Raw genomic sequence first — 14,900 nt, forward strand, 5'->3', positions numbered from 1 at the left:
AGACTGATGTCTGACATCCAAACCTCATGAATTAGGAATTTCAGATGGCTCCCTGAGAAGAAATCAAATGGATTTAGGTCTCACGATCCAACTGGATATGCTACAGAACTTCCATAATCATTCCAGTCTAAAGGAAAGGAATTGTTCAGGAGCTGTCAGGCATTAACCAGACGTGACAGTCTTGAAGGTATACCTTCTGTCCCTTTGGGATAATTATTGGTAATTTCACGCCAAATACTGAAACCATATATTTTTTTATACCCTCATACTGATTTGCTGTGGCAGTTTTCTTCTGCTCACTCATACAAATTACAAGAATTCACTATACCCTCCCACATGAAATAATACTGGTCTTTAAAGATAATAGTCACAAGTTCAGCTCTGCAGATAGCCTCTCAGTTAAAACACGTCCACCTTCTATTTTCCTAAAGGATGAAAATCATTTCTGGGTAGTACTTCGCGAGATTCCTAATACAGACCTGAAAGACATAGTGCATATGCTTTGATTCCCTGCAAATACTTAGAAAAAAATTCTCTTTGTTGCAGCATGTCAGCTTGAGTGAACAGCAAAAGGATATGCAGGCTGCATTCTTCTTTGACCCATCAATCCCCCCCCCCCCCCCCCCCCATTCATTCACAGTTCGAATTTTCATATGACCCAAGACCACCATACACAAGTATCATGGTCAGCATCATGCATTTCACAACTTCTTATATAATGGCACACTCTACGATGAGATGAGCTTTTCTTATATCTTCCAAATGCTGGTTAACACATATCACATAGTAAGAGAATAAATTGTCTCAATCTCGAGGTTCTTCAATGGATCTTTAAATGGTTAACTGTCAATGTAAAATTTAAATGAGATTCGTTTTATCATTGTCCCAATATGGCTGAGTAATTCATGTCAACAAACAACAAATGTGTCAACTAGCTTGCACAAACTTCATAGTCAGTTCTTCATGTTAACTGTACCACACTCTTCCTTCACACCCATATTATTCCTGATCATCCGATACCATACACTGTAGTGCCCTACCATGACACTTTTATATGTGGCTGCAATTTTGGGACACTGTTCAGGTGGGCAACTTCCACGAAAAGTAAAGCTATGTCTGAAATCGGCCACATTTCTTAATTGTGAAAAATGAAGGAGCAGGCTATTTATAAACCTCCAATAGCTTCAATAGCTTTGATTGAATGTCCGTTGGCAATATTTGCAGATAACATTGACTCATCATTGTTAAAATGAGAGAAATAAGATTCTGTTGATATTTTTGAAGTGTGTGCCGTCCCAAGAAATTTTCTCCTTGTCTTAGCACCAGAAAAAATCAGAGAAATGACTAGCAATTAAGAAACATAAAAAATATATGTTGGAATGTACAAGAGAAAGAGCAAACAGATGAAAAAATAATGAAAGCTGATAAAAAGGACTGTACACTGGCATGGGAGACTCTTAGAAAGAGAATGACATTAAAGAGCACCCAATCCAATGATTTGAATTTGATAAGCTCCAACAAGGTAAATGGTATTTATTAATTACTTTGTACATTATAAAATAATTTCAATGAGTGTTTCAAGAACAACAAGAACATTAAATATGCAGAGTACAATCTATCAATCAGAGGCACTATCAGGCTTCAATGAAAGCATTCTGCAGCTCACATGAAACTCATGAAGTTCCTCAATATACCATTAACCAACGAAAAGTTGGAAAATGTGAGATGTACCATGCTTTCTTCAGCAGAGACTACTAATCACATCAATAGACAATCAGATTAGCATATCTAGTTTTAGGTAATAACCAGAACAGTGTACACAAAAGCTGGAGAGGTGCTAGAGTATGATCAGTTTTGTTATCACTACATACAGATAGAAAAATATGGGTAAACTATGGCACCTCAAGAGTATTTATGAAGGTACTGGAGTACAATAAGTATGGTTATTGCTACAAACAGACAGACAAAGCTAAGTAAACTATGGTTTTGCAACAGCATTTGTGAAGTTACATACAGTAAACCCGGACTGGCACATTTCATTCAAATTCTGATGACGGAATATATGAAGTGGACATATCAATAAATAATTCAGAATTGACAAAGTATGGTACGTAATCATTGAAAGTCATGGATAGGAGGCAGGGGAGAGTACATGATAATAAATACGTAAAACGGATGTACATGTATGCTATACTCAAGAGGTGCTGAAGTAAGTGAGTGAAGATCTCACACTAGTAATAGAGGTACACGAAGCACAGATAATGATGGCAGAGTCCAGTGAAAATATTCCCCATCTGACAAAATACTTAATGATCAATGTATGACTGTTGGTGCTCAGTACACAATTTTGTTAAGAATAAACAAAACAAAAATAACTAGGATAGACATAAAAAGAGAAACAATCTAAATTTAAAAAAAAAATGGGAAGTGAAACAAGGGAGCTAAACTTTGAAAAATAAAAACAAGGGTGACAAAGGACTCAATCACAGAGGACAATAATAGACCATGAGCCCGTGACAAGAAAGTGCAAGTATTTTAGACTACTTAGCATTTTACAATGCTGTTATTGACAGCTTAACAAAGAGAAGTCCATTATCAAAAAGTTTGTGTTCTGGGACATGCAATGCTCATGCCCCTCAAAATGGGTCATGCAATGTAATGCCCAGGAACTACCTTATACTAGCTAAAAAAAATTTTTTTTTGCTAATTATTAGCAATATAAGTGGTTGATAGAAAAAGTCAGCAAGCATTTAATTGGGACTAATGCCATCAGCAATGTTCCAAAGATGTCAAGGAACTGTGTATGGTGCAAACAATCTATAATTTTTTTAAAGTTATCAATAATAACATATTGAAACACCAAGTAGTACAATATAGCTGCACTTTCTTGACACAGGCTCCCAAACTATAAGAAAGTTTTTTCAGTGGAATAAAATGTAATGATGTCTATCAACAGCTCAGAACAGACACTTATGTCCCAAAAATTTAAGTTTGCAATATGACCATTGAAAATGTGAAACAGAAGAAACTGGATATGTCTGAAATACAATGCTACAGGTGGCTGTTAAAATTTAAGTGTTTTTTTTTTTAATATAGTGTTTTTTTAATATACTTGTCATCACTCTAGTGACTTGTTTGATAAAGCCAGCAATGACTTCCTGTCCTATGACAACTTCTTCACCTTAGAGTAGCTCTTACTGTGGCACATACAGGGCTGGGCCCAAGCATATTCAGACCCACATGTCAGTATAGGTTTGGTAGGCCACAAATGGCCACTACCTCACCTTGGAGGCTGTTTGCAAATAGAAGGTGAGGTACTGTGTACAGTGAAGCCACCTGCAGCTGACATGGCATCCACTGGCACCACCCGTATGCAGTGATGTGATCACAGGAACCTATGTACGTCTGCACGATCACATGTCCTTGTGACAACATGGATGTATTCTTCTGCCAGTGTTACTTAGGTCAGTGCTCCAACTCTGGACGCAGACACATTGTACACTCTGACAGATCAAAAGTAGCTCTATGTCTCTGCGACAGACCCCACCTGCCATGGCCACTGCCACTTCTGCTGCCTGACAAGTTGTCATGCCAAGTTGTCATGCCACCTTTGCTGTGTGCCACATCTTCCACTGTAGTTCTAACAGCCACTCACAAGGGCATCACTTCACCATGGTTCCCTACAAGGCTCCCTACAAGGTCCTCACCTTATAAGACTGTATAGTACTCTCTTTCCTGCTCCTTGACGTATTGTCCAGGATAGATAATTTTCTGTTATCAAGTTGTAAAGACATCCACTCTCAGCAGGATACCTTGTTTAGTTCCTGTAATAGATCAGTGTCACTGCAAAGTACGCAATTTGCTATGTCCAGCCACATCATTCTGTAAAAGGATATTACACTTTCACCCAACACTTTTGATTATTTCTGAGACACACTACAATCTCTGTCTCTACCTCTATTGTTCCCTCTAGTACCCTGAAACTCCTTGACATCTTAACACATGTCCCATCATTCTCTTTCTTCTTATAGTCGATGTTTTTCACATATTCATTTCCTTACTAATTCTGAGGAGGGCCTCCTTTTACCTCATTATATCATTCACTCAATTTTCAGCATCCCTGTGTAACACCACATCTCAAACACTTCGATTCTCTTCTTTTCCACTTTTCCAGCAGTCCATGATTAATGCTGTGCTCCTAACGCACATTCTTAGAAATTTCTTCCTCAAATTAAGGCCGATGTTTGATAGTAGCAAACTTCTTTTAGAGGGGAATGCATTCTTCACCTACACTAGTCTGCTGTTTATAGCCTCCTTGCTTCATCTGTTACATTTATTTTGCTTCCAAAGCAGCAGAAGTCCTTTACTTTGTCTACTACAGAGTCTTAAATTTTGATGTTGAAGATCATTTCTGCTACTTCTGCTGCTTACTCTCAGTCCATATTCTGTGTTCATTAGAGTGTTCATTTGTTTTGATAGGTCCTCTAATTCTTCCTCATTCTCACTGAGAATACCGATGTCATCAGCAAATATTATATTGAAATCCTGTCACCTTGGATTTTAATTTTACGTCTGAACCTTCCTTTATTTGCTTTATTTTATTTGCTTTCTTTTAAAAATTTCAAAGGTTTTGAACCATTTCACAATGTCGAATTTTTTTGTGAATAAATCGTGTGAAAGGGTATTGACATTTGTGAAGTTTTGTCTCCTTCATCAAGAATTGCCTCTCGAATAACTTTACTTTTCTGAAAACTGAATTGACTGTCATCTAATATAGCCTCAATTTTCTTTTCATTGCCCTTGCTGTCCTTGGGATTTGGTTGCCATTCCCTCCACTCCCTCCCTCCTCCCCCCCCCCCCAATGAATTTTGTAAATTCCAAAGGAATCTTATCCAAGCTTTCCACCATATTTTATCTCAAGTCTTCCAAAGTTCTGTTGAACTCTGACTAATACTTTATCCCCTGTATCTTCTATATCATCTCCAATTTCTTCTTGTATCACATTATAAGACAGTCCCCCTCCCCCTCCTCCCATGGAGGCCTTCACTGTGTTCCTTCCACCTATACACTCTTTCTTTTTTACTTGACTGTCGAATTTCTCTTGCACTCTTTATGTTGACACTTTTGCTTTTAATTTTACCAAAGGTGATGCCACTGTTTTTACTTTCACAGAATGTTATTCTGCCTTTTCCAAATGCTGAATCTGTCCTTCCAATAACTATTTCTTTTTCAATGTCTTCACATTTTTTTCTGCAAAGATTTTGCTTCCGCTTCCACAAACTTCCTATTTATTTCATTCCTACGTGACTTATTTTGACAAATTCCTGTATGTCCCTTTTGCCCACATTTTGTCAATCACTCGGGATTTCTTCTGTTATGCAAGTTTTCTTCACCTCTCTTGTACCTAGGTTTGTCTGCACAACTTCTGTGATTGGCCCATTTAGATATGTCTGTTACACTTCAACTGCACTGTCTAATGTGGTATTCATTATCATCTACAGCCTCAGAGAACTTCAAATACATCTCATAATCCCTAAGTACTTCAGTATCCCACTTCTTTGCACATTGTTTCTTCCAGATAAGTCTCTTATACTTCAACCTACTCTTCATCATTACTAAATTGTGATCCAAGTATATAACTGCTCCTACCTCACAATCCACTATGCACTTTCAGAACCTTTGCCTGACCATGACGTAATCCAGCTGGAATCTTCCTGCACCTCCAGGGCATTTTCAGGTAGATCTCCTTCTCTTGTGATTTTCGAACCGTGTATTCTCTATTAGTAGCTAAAATTGCTTCTCCTGAACCCGTATTTCTATGTAACTCTCTCTTCTATTTCCTCCCCTACTACAGTGTTCCAGATCCCGATGACTAGTAGATTATCATCTCCCTTCACATACTGCAATATCCATTCAGTGCCCTCATACAGTTTTTACACCATTTCTGCTATGATGAACCAGACATCAAATTTGAGATTTTTGTTCAATTTGTGAAGTACCATTAGAGAACACCTTTACAGATTTCTGCATCTACAACTACATACAAACTCTGTAAGCCACTGTACAGTGTGGGGCAGAGTGTTCCTTGTACCTTTACTAGCCATTTCCTTTCTTGTTTCACTTACAAATAGAATGAAGATAAAATGACTGTCTATATACCTCCTTATGAGCCCTAATTTCTCTTATCTCTGTGGTACTTAAGCAAATGTACGTTGGAAAGAGTAGTATTATTCTGAAGTCAGCTTCAAATGCCAGTTCTCTAAATTTTCTCAATGGTGTTCCTCAAAAAGAACATTGCCTTCCTTCCAGGGATTCCCATTTCAGTTCCTGAAGCATCTCCGTAATACTTGCTTGTTGATCAAACCTACAGGTAACAAATTTAGCAGCCTGCTTCTGAACCTCTTAGTGTCCTTCTTTAGTCCAACCTGATGGGGATCCCAAACACTGAAGCACTACTCAAGAAAGGGCCGCACTAGTGTTCTATACGTTGTCTGATTTACAGATGAACCACACTTTCCTAACATTCTCCAAATAAACTTAAGTCAATCATTTGCCTTCCCTAATACATGCCTTATATGCTCATTCCATTTCATATTGCTTTGCAACATTACTCCTAGACATTTACCGTATTTACTCGAATCTACGCCGCACTTTTTTTCCGGTTTTTGTAATCCAAAAAACCGCCTGCGGCTTAGAATCGAGTGCAAAGCAAGCGGGAGTTCTGAAAAGTGTTGGTGGGTGCCGCCACAACTAACTTCTGCCGTCGAATATATGTAGCGCCACATAGGCATGCTTTGTAAGCACAAAGATAAATACTGGCACCAAAATCTCTGCGTCAGTAAATAAATAAAAAAAAAAAAGTGGAAGACGAGCCTTTTTCCTCCGCCCAGAGTTTCGACCACTGCAGTTTGGTACATTATTCAACGAAGTAAATACAAATTCTATATTGTTGATCTTCGAATGTAGCAGCATTTCAATGTACTATGAAAATCCGACTGGCAAGACTGGGATGTTTGTCACTATGGCCAATTCTACGTTCTGAATTTTTTCCTACCTGTGAGAAGAGATGGTTGCTAATAGGAGCTTTTATGAATTGTGAATCACATGTAGTATTCTCTTCGCTATAAGATTAATACGAATATAAACATTTTGCCATGTATTGTTTCGTGTTTGCTACTATCTCATTTAAATCCTGTCTGCCTAATAAACTACGAAACTAGAGTGAGACAACAGCAAACGCGGAAGAATATACATATCATGTCATGTTTATATTCGTATTATTCTTATGCCTGATAGTGATACAGTCAGAAATGAAGCACGGCAACTGACTAGATTTTTAAATCTAAGATGACTCTAATTTCTGTGTAGAATGTAATGAACTAAGGAGGCACCTGCAAAGATTTTCAAACGGAGAAAAATTTTCGCTAAAATTTCGTTCAGATCATCATCTATCATACACAGTCTATTATTTGGTTCTTGTTGATCATTATCAAAGAAAGCAGTAGTGTAAGTAACAACAAATGTTTCGCTAATGAAACGATTCCTCTCTATTTTTTATTTGTAAGCGGCGGTAGCGCGCACAAAAGCAAGCCACGCCGCGAGCGGCGACAGGCCGTAAACACGCACTATCAGAATGCGACAAACAATGCATGACACAGTACAGTAATGCATTTTCAGCTTAGAGTGACGTAAACACCTATAACAAAGAGAACGGCACGTATCAGATCAAAGAAAAATAAGCAACGAATTCAAACCAAACGAAGCACGTGAAAAAGGAAGGATATCCGTATAAATAAGGACGGAGCGCGTGACGCGTAGCAATGGCTACCTGGTAAACCGTAACTGCTAACCTTATGACTCGAACCAAACTACTGCAGCTGTATTGTCATTCATTCGACCTAAATTGTGTCTCATATTACAATTAGACGAACTTTGTTTCGATTTGGAGGTGCGACCTAAAACTTTTCTCTCCCCTTGAATTTCAAGTCTCAAATTTCAGGTGCAGCTTAGATTCGGGAAAATTTTTTTTCCTTGATTTCGAGTCTCATTTTTCAGGTGCGGCTTAGATTCGAGTGCGGCTTAGATTCGAGTAAATACGGTAATTGGCTTGACTGTGTCAAACATAACGCACTGTTAATACTGTATTTGAACATGCCCTTAATCCATGGTGTGCAGGGTATCATGTGAGAAAAAGACAAGCTGAGTTTCACACAAGCGACGCTTTCTAAACCAGCTCTGATTTGTGGACAAAATCTTTTCAGTCTCAGGAAAATTTATCATATTTAAACTGAGAATTTGTTCAAGAATTCTGCAGAAAACCAATTTTATGTATGTTAGTCTGATTTTGAAGGCCCGTTCTTTTACCCTTCTTATGTATAGGAGTCACCTGCCCTTTTTCCAGTCACTTGGGACTTTGCACTGGGTGAGAGACTCATGATAAGTGCAAGCAAAATAAGGGGCCAATGTGGTAGAGTACTCTTTGTAAAACCAAACTGGGATTCCATCTGGACCTGACACCTTATTCTTATTTGTTTTCAACTGCTTAAGTTGCTCCTCTACGCCAGGGACGTTTATGACTATGTCCTCCATATACAAGCCTGTGCAATGGTCAAATGACGGTATGTTTATATGATCCTCCAGTGTGAATGATCTCTTAAAAGTGAAACTTCAGCTTTCCTTTTGCTATCTTCTACTGCCACATCAGAGTGGTCAACAAATGACTGGATAGAAGCGTTCAGGTTCTCAGCAAGATCCATCACTAAGGAATGACGGTGGTAGTAGCTGTATGCTTTGGGCATCAATCTTTTTATTAAACCATTGTGAGATTTTTCTGTCCTTAATCCTCTTACCTGGAATGTACTTCTCCACAACATGATAAACAATCTGTTTCAATTGTCCATAATTCCTCTACGTCCATCATACTGAAACTAAATGATCTCCAATGATTCTCTAAGCGGGATACTAACAACTGCTTATCTGCTCTTTCTAGCAAAAATACTCTTCTAGCCTTTTTGACTGACTTATTTTAGTAACCATTGTCACTATGATGAAATCATGATGATTCATCCCTGTTTCTATAATGGCCCAGGTGATAAGATCAGGCTTGTTTGTTGAAAGGGCGATCAAAAAATTTGCATTTGATGATGTTGCTGCAACATATATCTTCAACCTGGTGTATTGTTAACATGATCGATTCAATACTCACAGTGATTCTGCCTGATTGGCATACTGATTCTGAACTGCACGGCCTTCAAACAGAAACTTTCTGATTACCTCTTATGGCTACAAGGTCTAAAATATTTCCGTCGTGTGTGTGGGTTGTCTATCTGTTCAAGACAGTTTTCAGAAAATATTTTCAAAAGTACTGCACAAGACAATCTGTTCATAACCTGTGTCCCAAAATCATAGACATTCCAGTCCATACTCAGTAGCTGCCTTCAACTAATATTGCACGATCTGGGTATTTCCACATTACTGTGTGTCGACTTTCCTTGAATGACAAAAACTGTCATGGCAGAATCGGGTAATGGGGAAAAAATCTGACAATTACCTCTTCTTCACCTAGACATTCACAGCCACAATCAAATTTAACCTCAACAGAGGCCATATTTTTGCTGACTGCCATGAACTCTACTACTCCTATGACATCCAGTCTGTCTATACAAAGACACATCTTTGGAAGACAAAGGTGCATGGCTATATATATTACACAATATTTTTGGGCAAGTGTTGGTGACCCATTGGTGTCTGCAGGCAATCACTGGATGCATTAGAGATTAAGACCAGTGATTAAAGAACCAGTGCCATTCAAAACAGTTTTATCATCCTGTGATAAATGGGAAGATGATCTCAAGTGACAGTTATGGTAATTCTAACAAAATACAGCTTTTTCGATGCTCCCCTTGTTACCATTTCTTCTTTGTGTGTGTGTGTGTGTGTGTGTGTGTGTGTGTGTGTGTGTGTGTGTGTGACCTCATTCTATCATTCTGCCCATCATTTCTCTCTCACCCAGCCTTATGTCAGTTCATTTTACCTGTCTCTCAAGGTTTTAGTTTCCCCATTTTTTACAAACATATTTCTGTTTCTCATTTATTTAAATGCCCATGTGACTTATATAAATGTATTAGAAAGAAAAATGTATTTCAAAGGACATAGTAATATACAAACAGAACATTCAATTAAAACCATTTCAGGTAGGCGGCAGTAGTTATTTTCCTTTTATCTTGTACTGGACTTTGTTAATTCACTAAGCAGGGTGGCATGGTGGTTAAGGCATTGGGCTCTCAGCCAGGAAGAATATGGCTCACATGCCATTTTGTCAATCCAGAGTTAGATTTCTCATGATCTCTCTCTAATCATGCAAGGTGTACACCAGGGCAATTCCTTTGAAAAACTATGGTCATTTCCCATCCCAGCCTTATCCAATCTGAATTTTTGCCCAGTCTCTAACATCCAACATCTAAAAAAATATCTTATTCTTATTTTGCAACAATGTTGCAAACAGTATTAAGAGTATTGATTACAAAATTTAAATTATCACACACATTTAGACTATTTCCCACATGCATATTGAAAAACAACTTTTTGAAACCGTTGATATCGAATGATGTTTCTCAAACAGGTAGTAGCTAGTCTTAAGGCTGCAACCTGAAATGCCCATTAGCATTATGTAATAGAGCCTTAGGGGCGTAGCTTCTGTGGGGTATACCTCTTATACACTTCAAAAAGGCTCAACTAACAGAGCCTAAGAGTGTCCTAGCAACTTCCATATGATTTTCACGTTCCACTGCTTACATCAAAAGGGAATGAACAGAGTGGCCGAAACTTTGCCATCAAATCCCTGTCTCCGTATATCACTATTATGCTTTGATGTGTCATTAAGTGATGCTCAGTATTAATGTTTTGACAATATTTTAGACAGTTTTTTGTTCCGGTCATGGCAATTCTATCTGTGGTAGACATATCCTTGTAAATGTCTCACTAATAGAGCAGTAGAATGCCACGAAATTACGTGTCACTACCTAGCAGGAGTTTTACAAATGAATAGAGGAAATGTGCATACCGTAAATGTCCCTTTAGCATTGTTAGTAAGTTGTTTCAAGAGTGTATTGTGCCTGGGTTCTAGTGAGATTTATTCTCTTATAAATAACTGCAGCATACCGTGACTCTGAAGATAGCACAGCATTAACTCAGTGAGTTATTTCATATGCAAAAATTTGGAGCATGAGCTTGAAAAATAACTACTGAACCATCCAAATTTTAATGAAATGGCCATAGACCATTTTGCAGGACAGATGCGGAGACAAGCTGATTTCATATATAAACAAATGAATCAAGGAAGGCAAAATAAGCATTAGTAGATGATAAGCAATTAATTTGTTGTAACGACCTATTCACCCTACTACATGAAGCACTTAAAAATTGGTGGTAACATGTTCATACACTGATGTCACATTTTTCAATACTTTGGCACAATAAACAATATGAAAAATGACACATTTCAGAAAGATCTTTAATTCAGTTTATCACTTAAACTACAAACTTTCACAATACACTAGTATAAATATGAAAACAGAGAAATACAATATGCTAGCTTCACAAACAAATCAACATGGCAGCTGCTTGGTTTGCTTCTGTCAGCCAACACAGCACAAGACTGGCAACATAACAGAAATATCATTATTTCGTCTCACAAATTCGCAAACACCGCCAACTGAACACACACATACATTAAAAATCCCAAGTTTAAATTTTAAAACATAAAAAACATTACTCATACAATAAAGCAAACACACACTGAATTAAAGATCTCTCTGCAAAATGGATCTATTAGTACGATTTGTTGGGACAAAGTGTTGGGAAATGTGACTTTGGCAGATACATACACTACCTATAGGTCTTATCACAGTTTTAACTTTCGGTTTTATGTAGCAGCTGATTATGAAACAGAAAGAAGGCAATGGAAATATCAGTATGGAATAATGACAATATTACGAAAAGGATAGACTGCTACTCTCGATATAGAGGAGATGCTGAGTCGCAGACAAGCACAAGAAAAAGACTGCTAAACAAGTGAGCTTTCAGCCACAAGCCGCCTTCTAAAGTACATAACACATGCACACATTCATTGAGCACTTCTCATATTACTGTCAGACCGAAGGCAAATACATGTAAACTTGTGGCTGAAACGTGATATTCCTTGGGCTTATTAGTTTGGTGAAAACAACTCTGTCAATATAAAATGCTCAAGAATTTGGAAAAAAAACTGGAAATTCATGAAAACTTGATATCACTTTTAAGGAGCATCCATAAATTTGTGAACACAACTTGCATGTCTATCCAATATAAATGATTTGTGAACTCAAACTAACCTGCCTTTTAAAAAAGTGCACTTAAAAAGTGCAAATAACTTATGTTAGACGCCTAAGATAAAAAGAGAAAACAATGGCCTCATTAAGAAACCCACTTAAATTTGTGAGGTAAAATTCAATTTAAATAATTCTGTGAACAAACAAAATTGTTAGATTTGGACATAGATCCCGTTATATCCATGATGCGTATCATTTTGTATGTGTGAGTGATTTAGTGACTAGGCCCTACTTCTTTAAAGAAGATGCATAAAACATGGAAATAAAGAACACTAGTAATGTTGCAAACAAATTTTTTGTAACTAAATTTGGATAGTACGAGTAGGATGATGGAATTTGCCAAGCTCATTTCCTATAATGGTGACGTTAATCAGTCAAGAAGAGCTTTTGATTTACTATCATATGACTGCTTTCTTTTAGCATTTGTTAAGTCTCTTGGCTATGACAGCAGATTAGATTTAATTCCCAAAACCGTGATCTGCTTATCATTTCTATAATAAAGCTACAATTATGCAATTAAGTTGTGTAAAATTTGTCAAAAGAACAAGAGTCATCAAGGACATCATGATATTTAGCACACATTTATTTTCATTTTTTACTGAAAGAGCAAAAATTTTTGCAAGCAGAAAGTTAGCAGGGACTACTACGGGAAGAAACAATCAAAATACTAATAAAAAGAATTCTCAATTATTCTTTTTTTAGAACATAAAAGCACCTCAAGTGATTAGCACATTTCAACTTACCTGTTCAGCCTTTAATGTTAACTCGATGAAAATCTGTTGTAGTTTCTCATTCACAAAATTGATGCAAAACTGCTCAAACCCATTCCGTTCGAAGATCTCAAATCCATATATATCTAATATTCCTATGCTCTGGCCCGTGACAGTTGTTTCCATTGCACTATTCACACACTAGTAAAATAAAACAGAAATATCAGATGCCACAATAGAAAATGCACAATATCTGTTAATATACCAAAATGTTATTTCTATTCAAAAAATGGTTCAAATGGCTCTGAGCACTATGGGACTTAACATCTAAGGTCATCAGTCTCCTAGAACTTAGAACTACTTAAACCTAATTAACCTAAGGACATCACACACATCCATGCCCGAGGCAGGATTCGAACCTGCGACCGTAGAAGTCGCGCGGTTCCAGACTATTTCTATTCAAACATGTCTTTCTGTCAGCAGTTGAATTTACATGCAGCAAGAACTAATAATATACTTTTCTCAATTAAAATATACTGCAACTACACCTGTGCCTTTACTTGACATGAGACTGGTACATATGTAAGTCAACAATGTGTCTTTTTACATTTTAGGTTATTAATCCAAAGGTTTGGAGTTAGACTCTTGGTCGGACACAGTATTTCTTCAGCCCGAATAATTCTCATTGAGTTATCCAGCTGTGAAATAAGTAATACAGAATGCTAAGAATTTGACGGTGGGCCAACTGCTATTCATTCTTTGCAAAATCATGACTTGAGTGGAAAGGCAGTGAAGTAGTGTTGAACTGATGGTTTGAGAAACCTGCACTATAAAGTGAGAATGTTATTACATCTGTTTTTAGTGTCAAACTTCTGCAGAGTATTGCAGACAAAAACAAACTGATATACTGCATCAAAACTTGTGTAGCACACATTAAAAGATATTCCTTGGGGAATTATTGGAGAAATGTGATGGTATATGAATTGAAAATGGTTCTGGAGTGACACTGAATATGGTTGTCAATTAAAATGCCAGTATCAAACAGTTCTATTCAAATTTTACACTTGTTTCCACTCGATTTTATTTGCATGTGTTTTCACATTACAGGATCATGCAAATGCCTTGGATGTTACCTATAAGCCCTCCATGAGGAACTCACACAGTGTCTTAAAAGTTGCCTGGCCAAGATCCAAACTATCATATAGTACCTGAAAAGAAAATTCCTAGAGCACTTTACTCTGAACCATTATGCAGCCACTGCCGGAAGTAAAGTATCCATCAAAGGAAGTATCAGCTTCAGATTGGGCAATACACAAAAACCAGAGGAACAGGGTATGAATGATCATAGCTGACTGTGACACAGTTACATAAGCTGTCTTGTACCCTATTATGGCGATTCCACCACCAAGATAATGATCAGTCCAAATTTCCAATCACAACACAAATTATTTTCCATTTGTGTGATGAAGTCTTGTGGAATTATCATTGCTGAAGTTTCCACATACCAGGTGTACCGATATGACATGAGGGTTTTTTTTTTTTTTTTTTTTTTTTTTTTTTTTTTGGTGTGTGTGTGAAAATGAAACACTAATTTTGAATTGAAAAGTAAAAACATTTTATTCAAAGTACTTACCATTGCTTTCTATACATTTTGACCACCTTTCTGGCTATTTGTGGACACCACACCAATAGAAATTTCGTCTTTTGAAGCAAACCAATCAGACACCCAATTTTCGACTTCTTCATAGGAATCTAAGAGTTCCTCAGCCATTGTGTGTCCCATTGATGAAAACAAATGGTAGTCGAAAGGGGCCAAGTCTGG

General features: G+C 37.3%; 1 protein-coding gene across 1 annotated transcript in view; it reads right to left on the bottom strand.

Annotated features, from left to right (window-relative positions):
• Positions 1–14,900, bottom strand: part of LOC126263654 (unconventional myosin-Ie-like) — a 390,931-nt gene that overhangs the window by 303,337 nt on the left and 72,694 nt on the right. Inside the window, exon 10 of the mRNA XM_049960758.1 lies at positions 13,112–13,279. Coding sequence (XP_049816715.1) covers positions 13,112–13,279 — 168 coding nt within the window. The remainder of the gene's footprint in view (positions 1–13,111; positions 13,280–14,900) is intronic.

Source organism: Schistocerca nitens, chromosome 6 (assembly GCF_023898315.1).
Source record: "Schistocerca nitens isolate TAMUIC-IGC-003100 chromosome 6, iqSchNite1.1, whole genome shotgun sequence".
NCBI lineage: Eukaryota > Metazoa > Arthropoda > Insecta > Orthoptera > Acrididae > Schistocerca > Schistocerca nitens.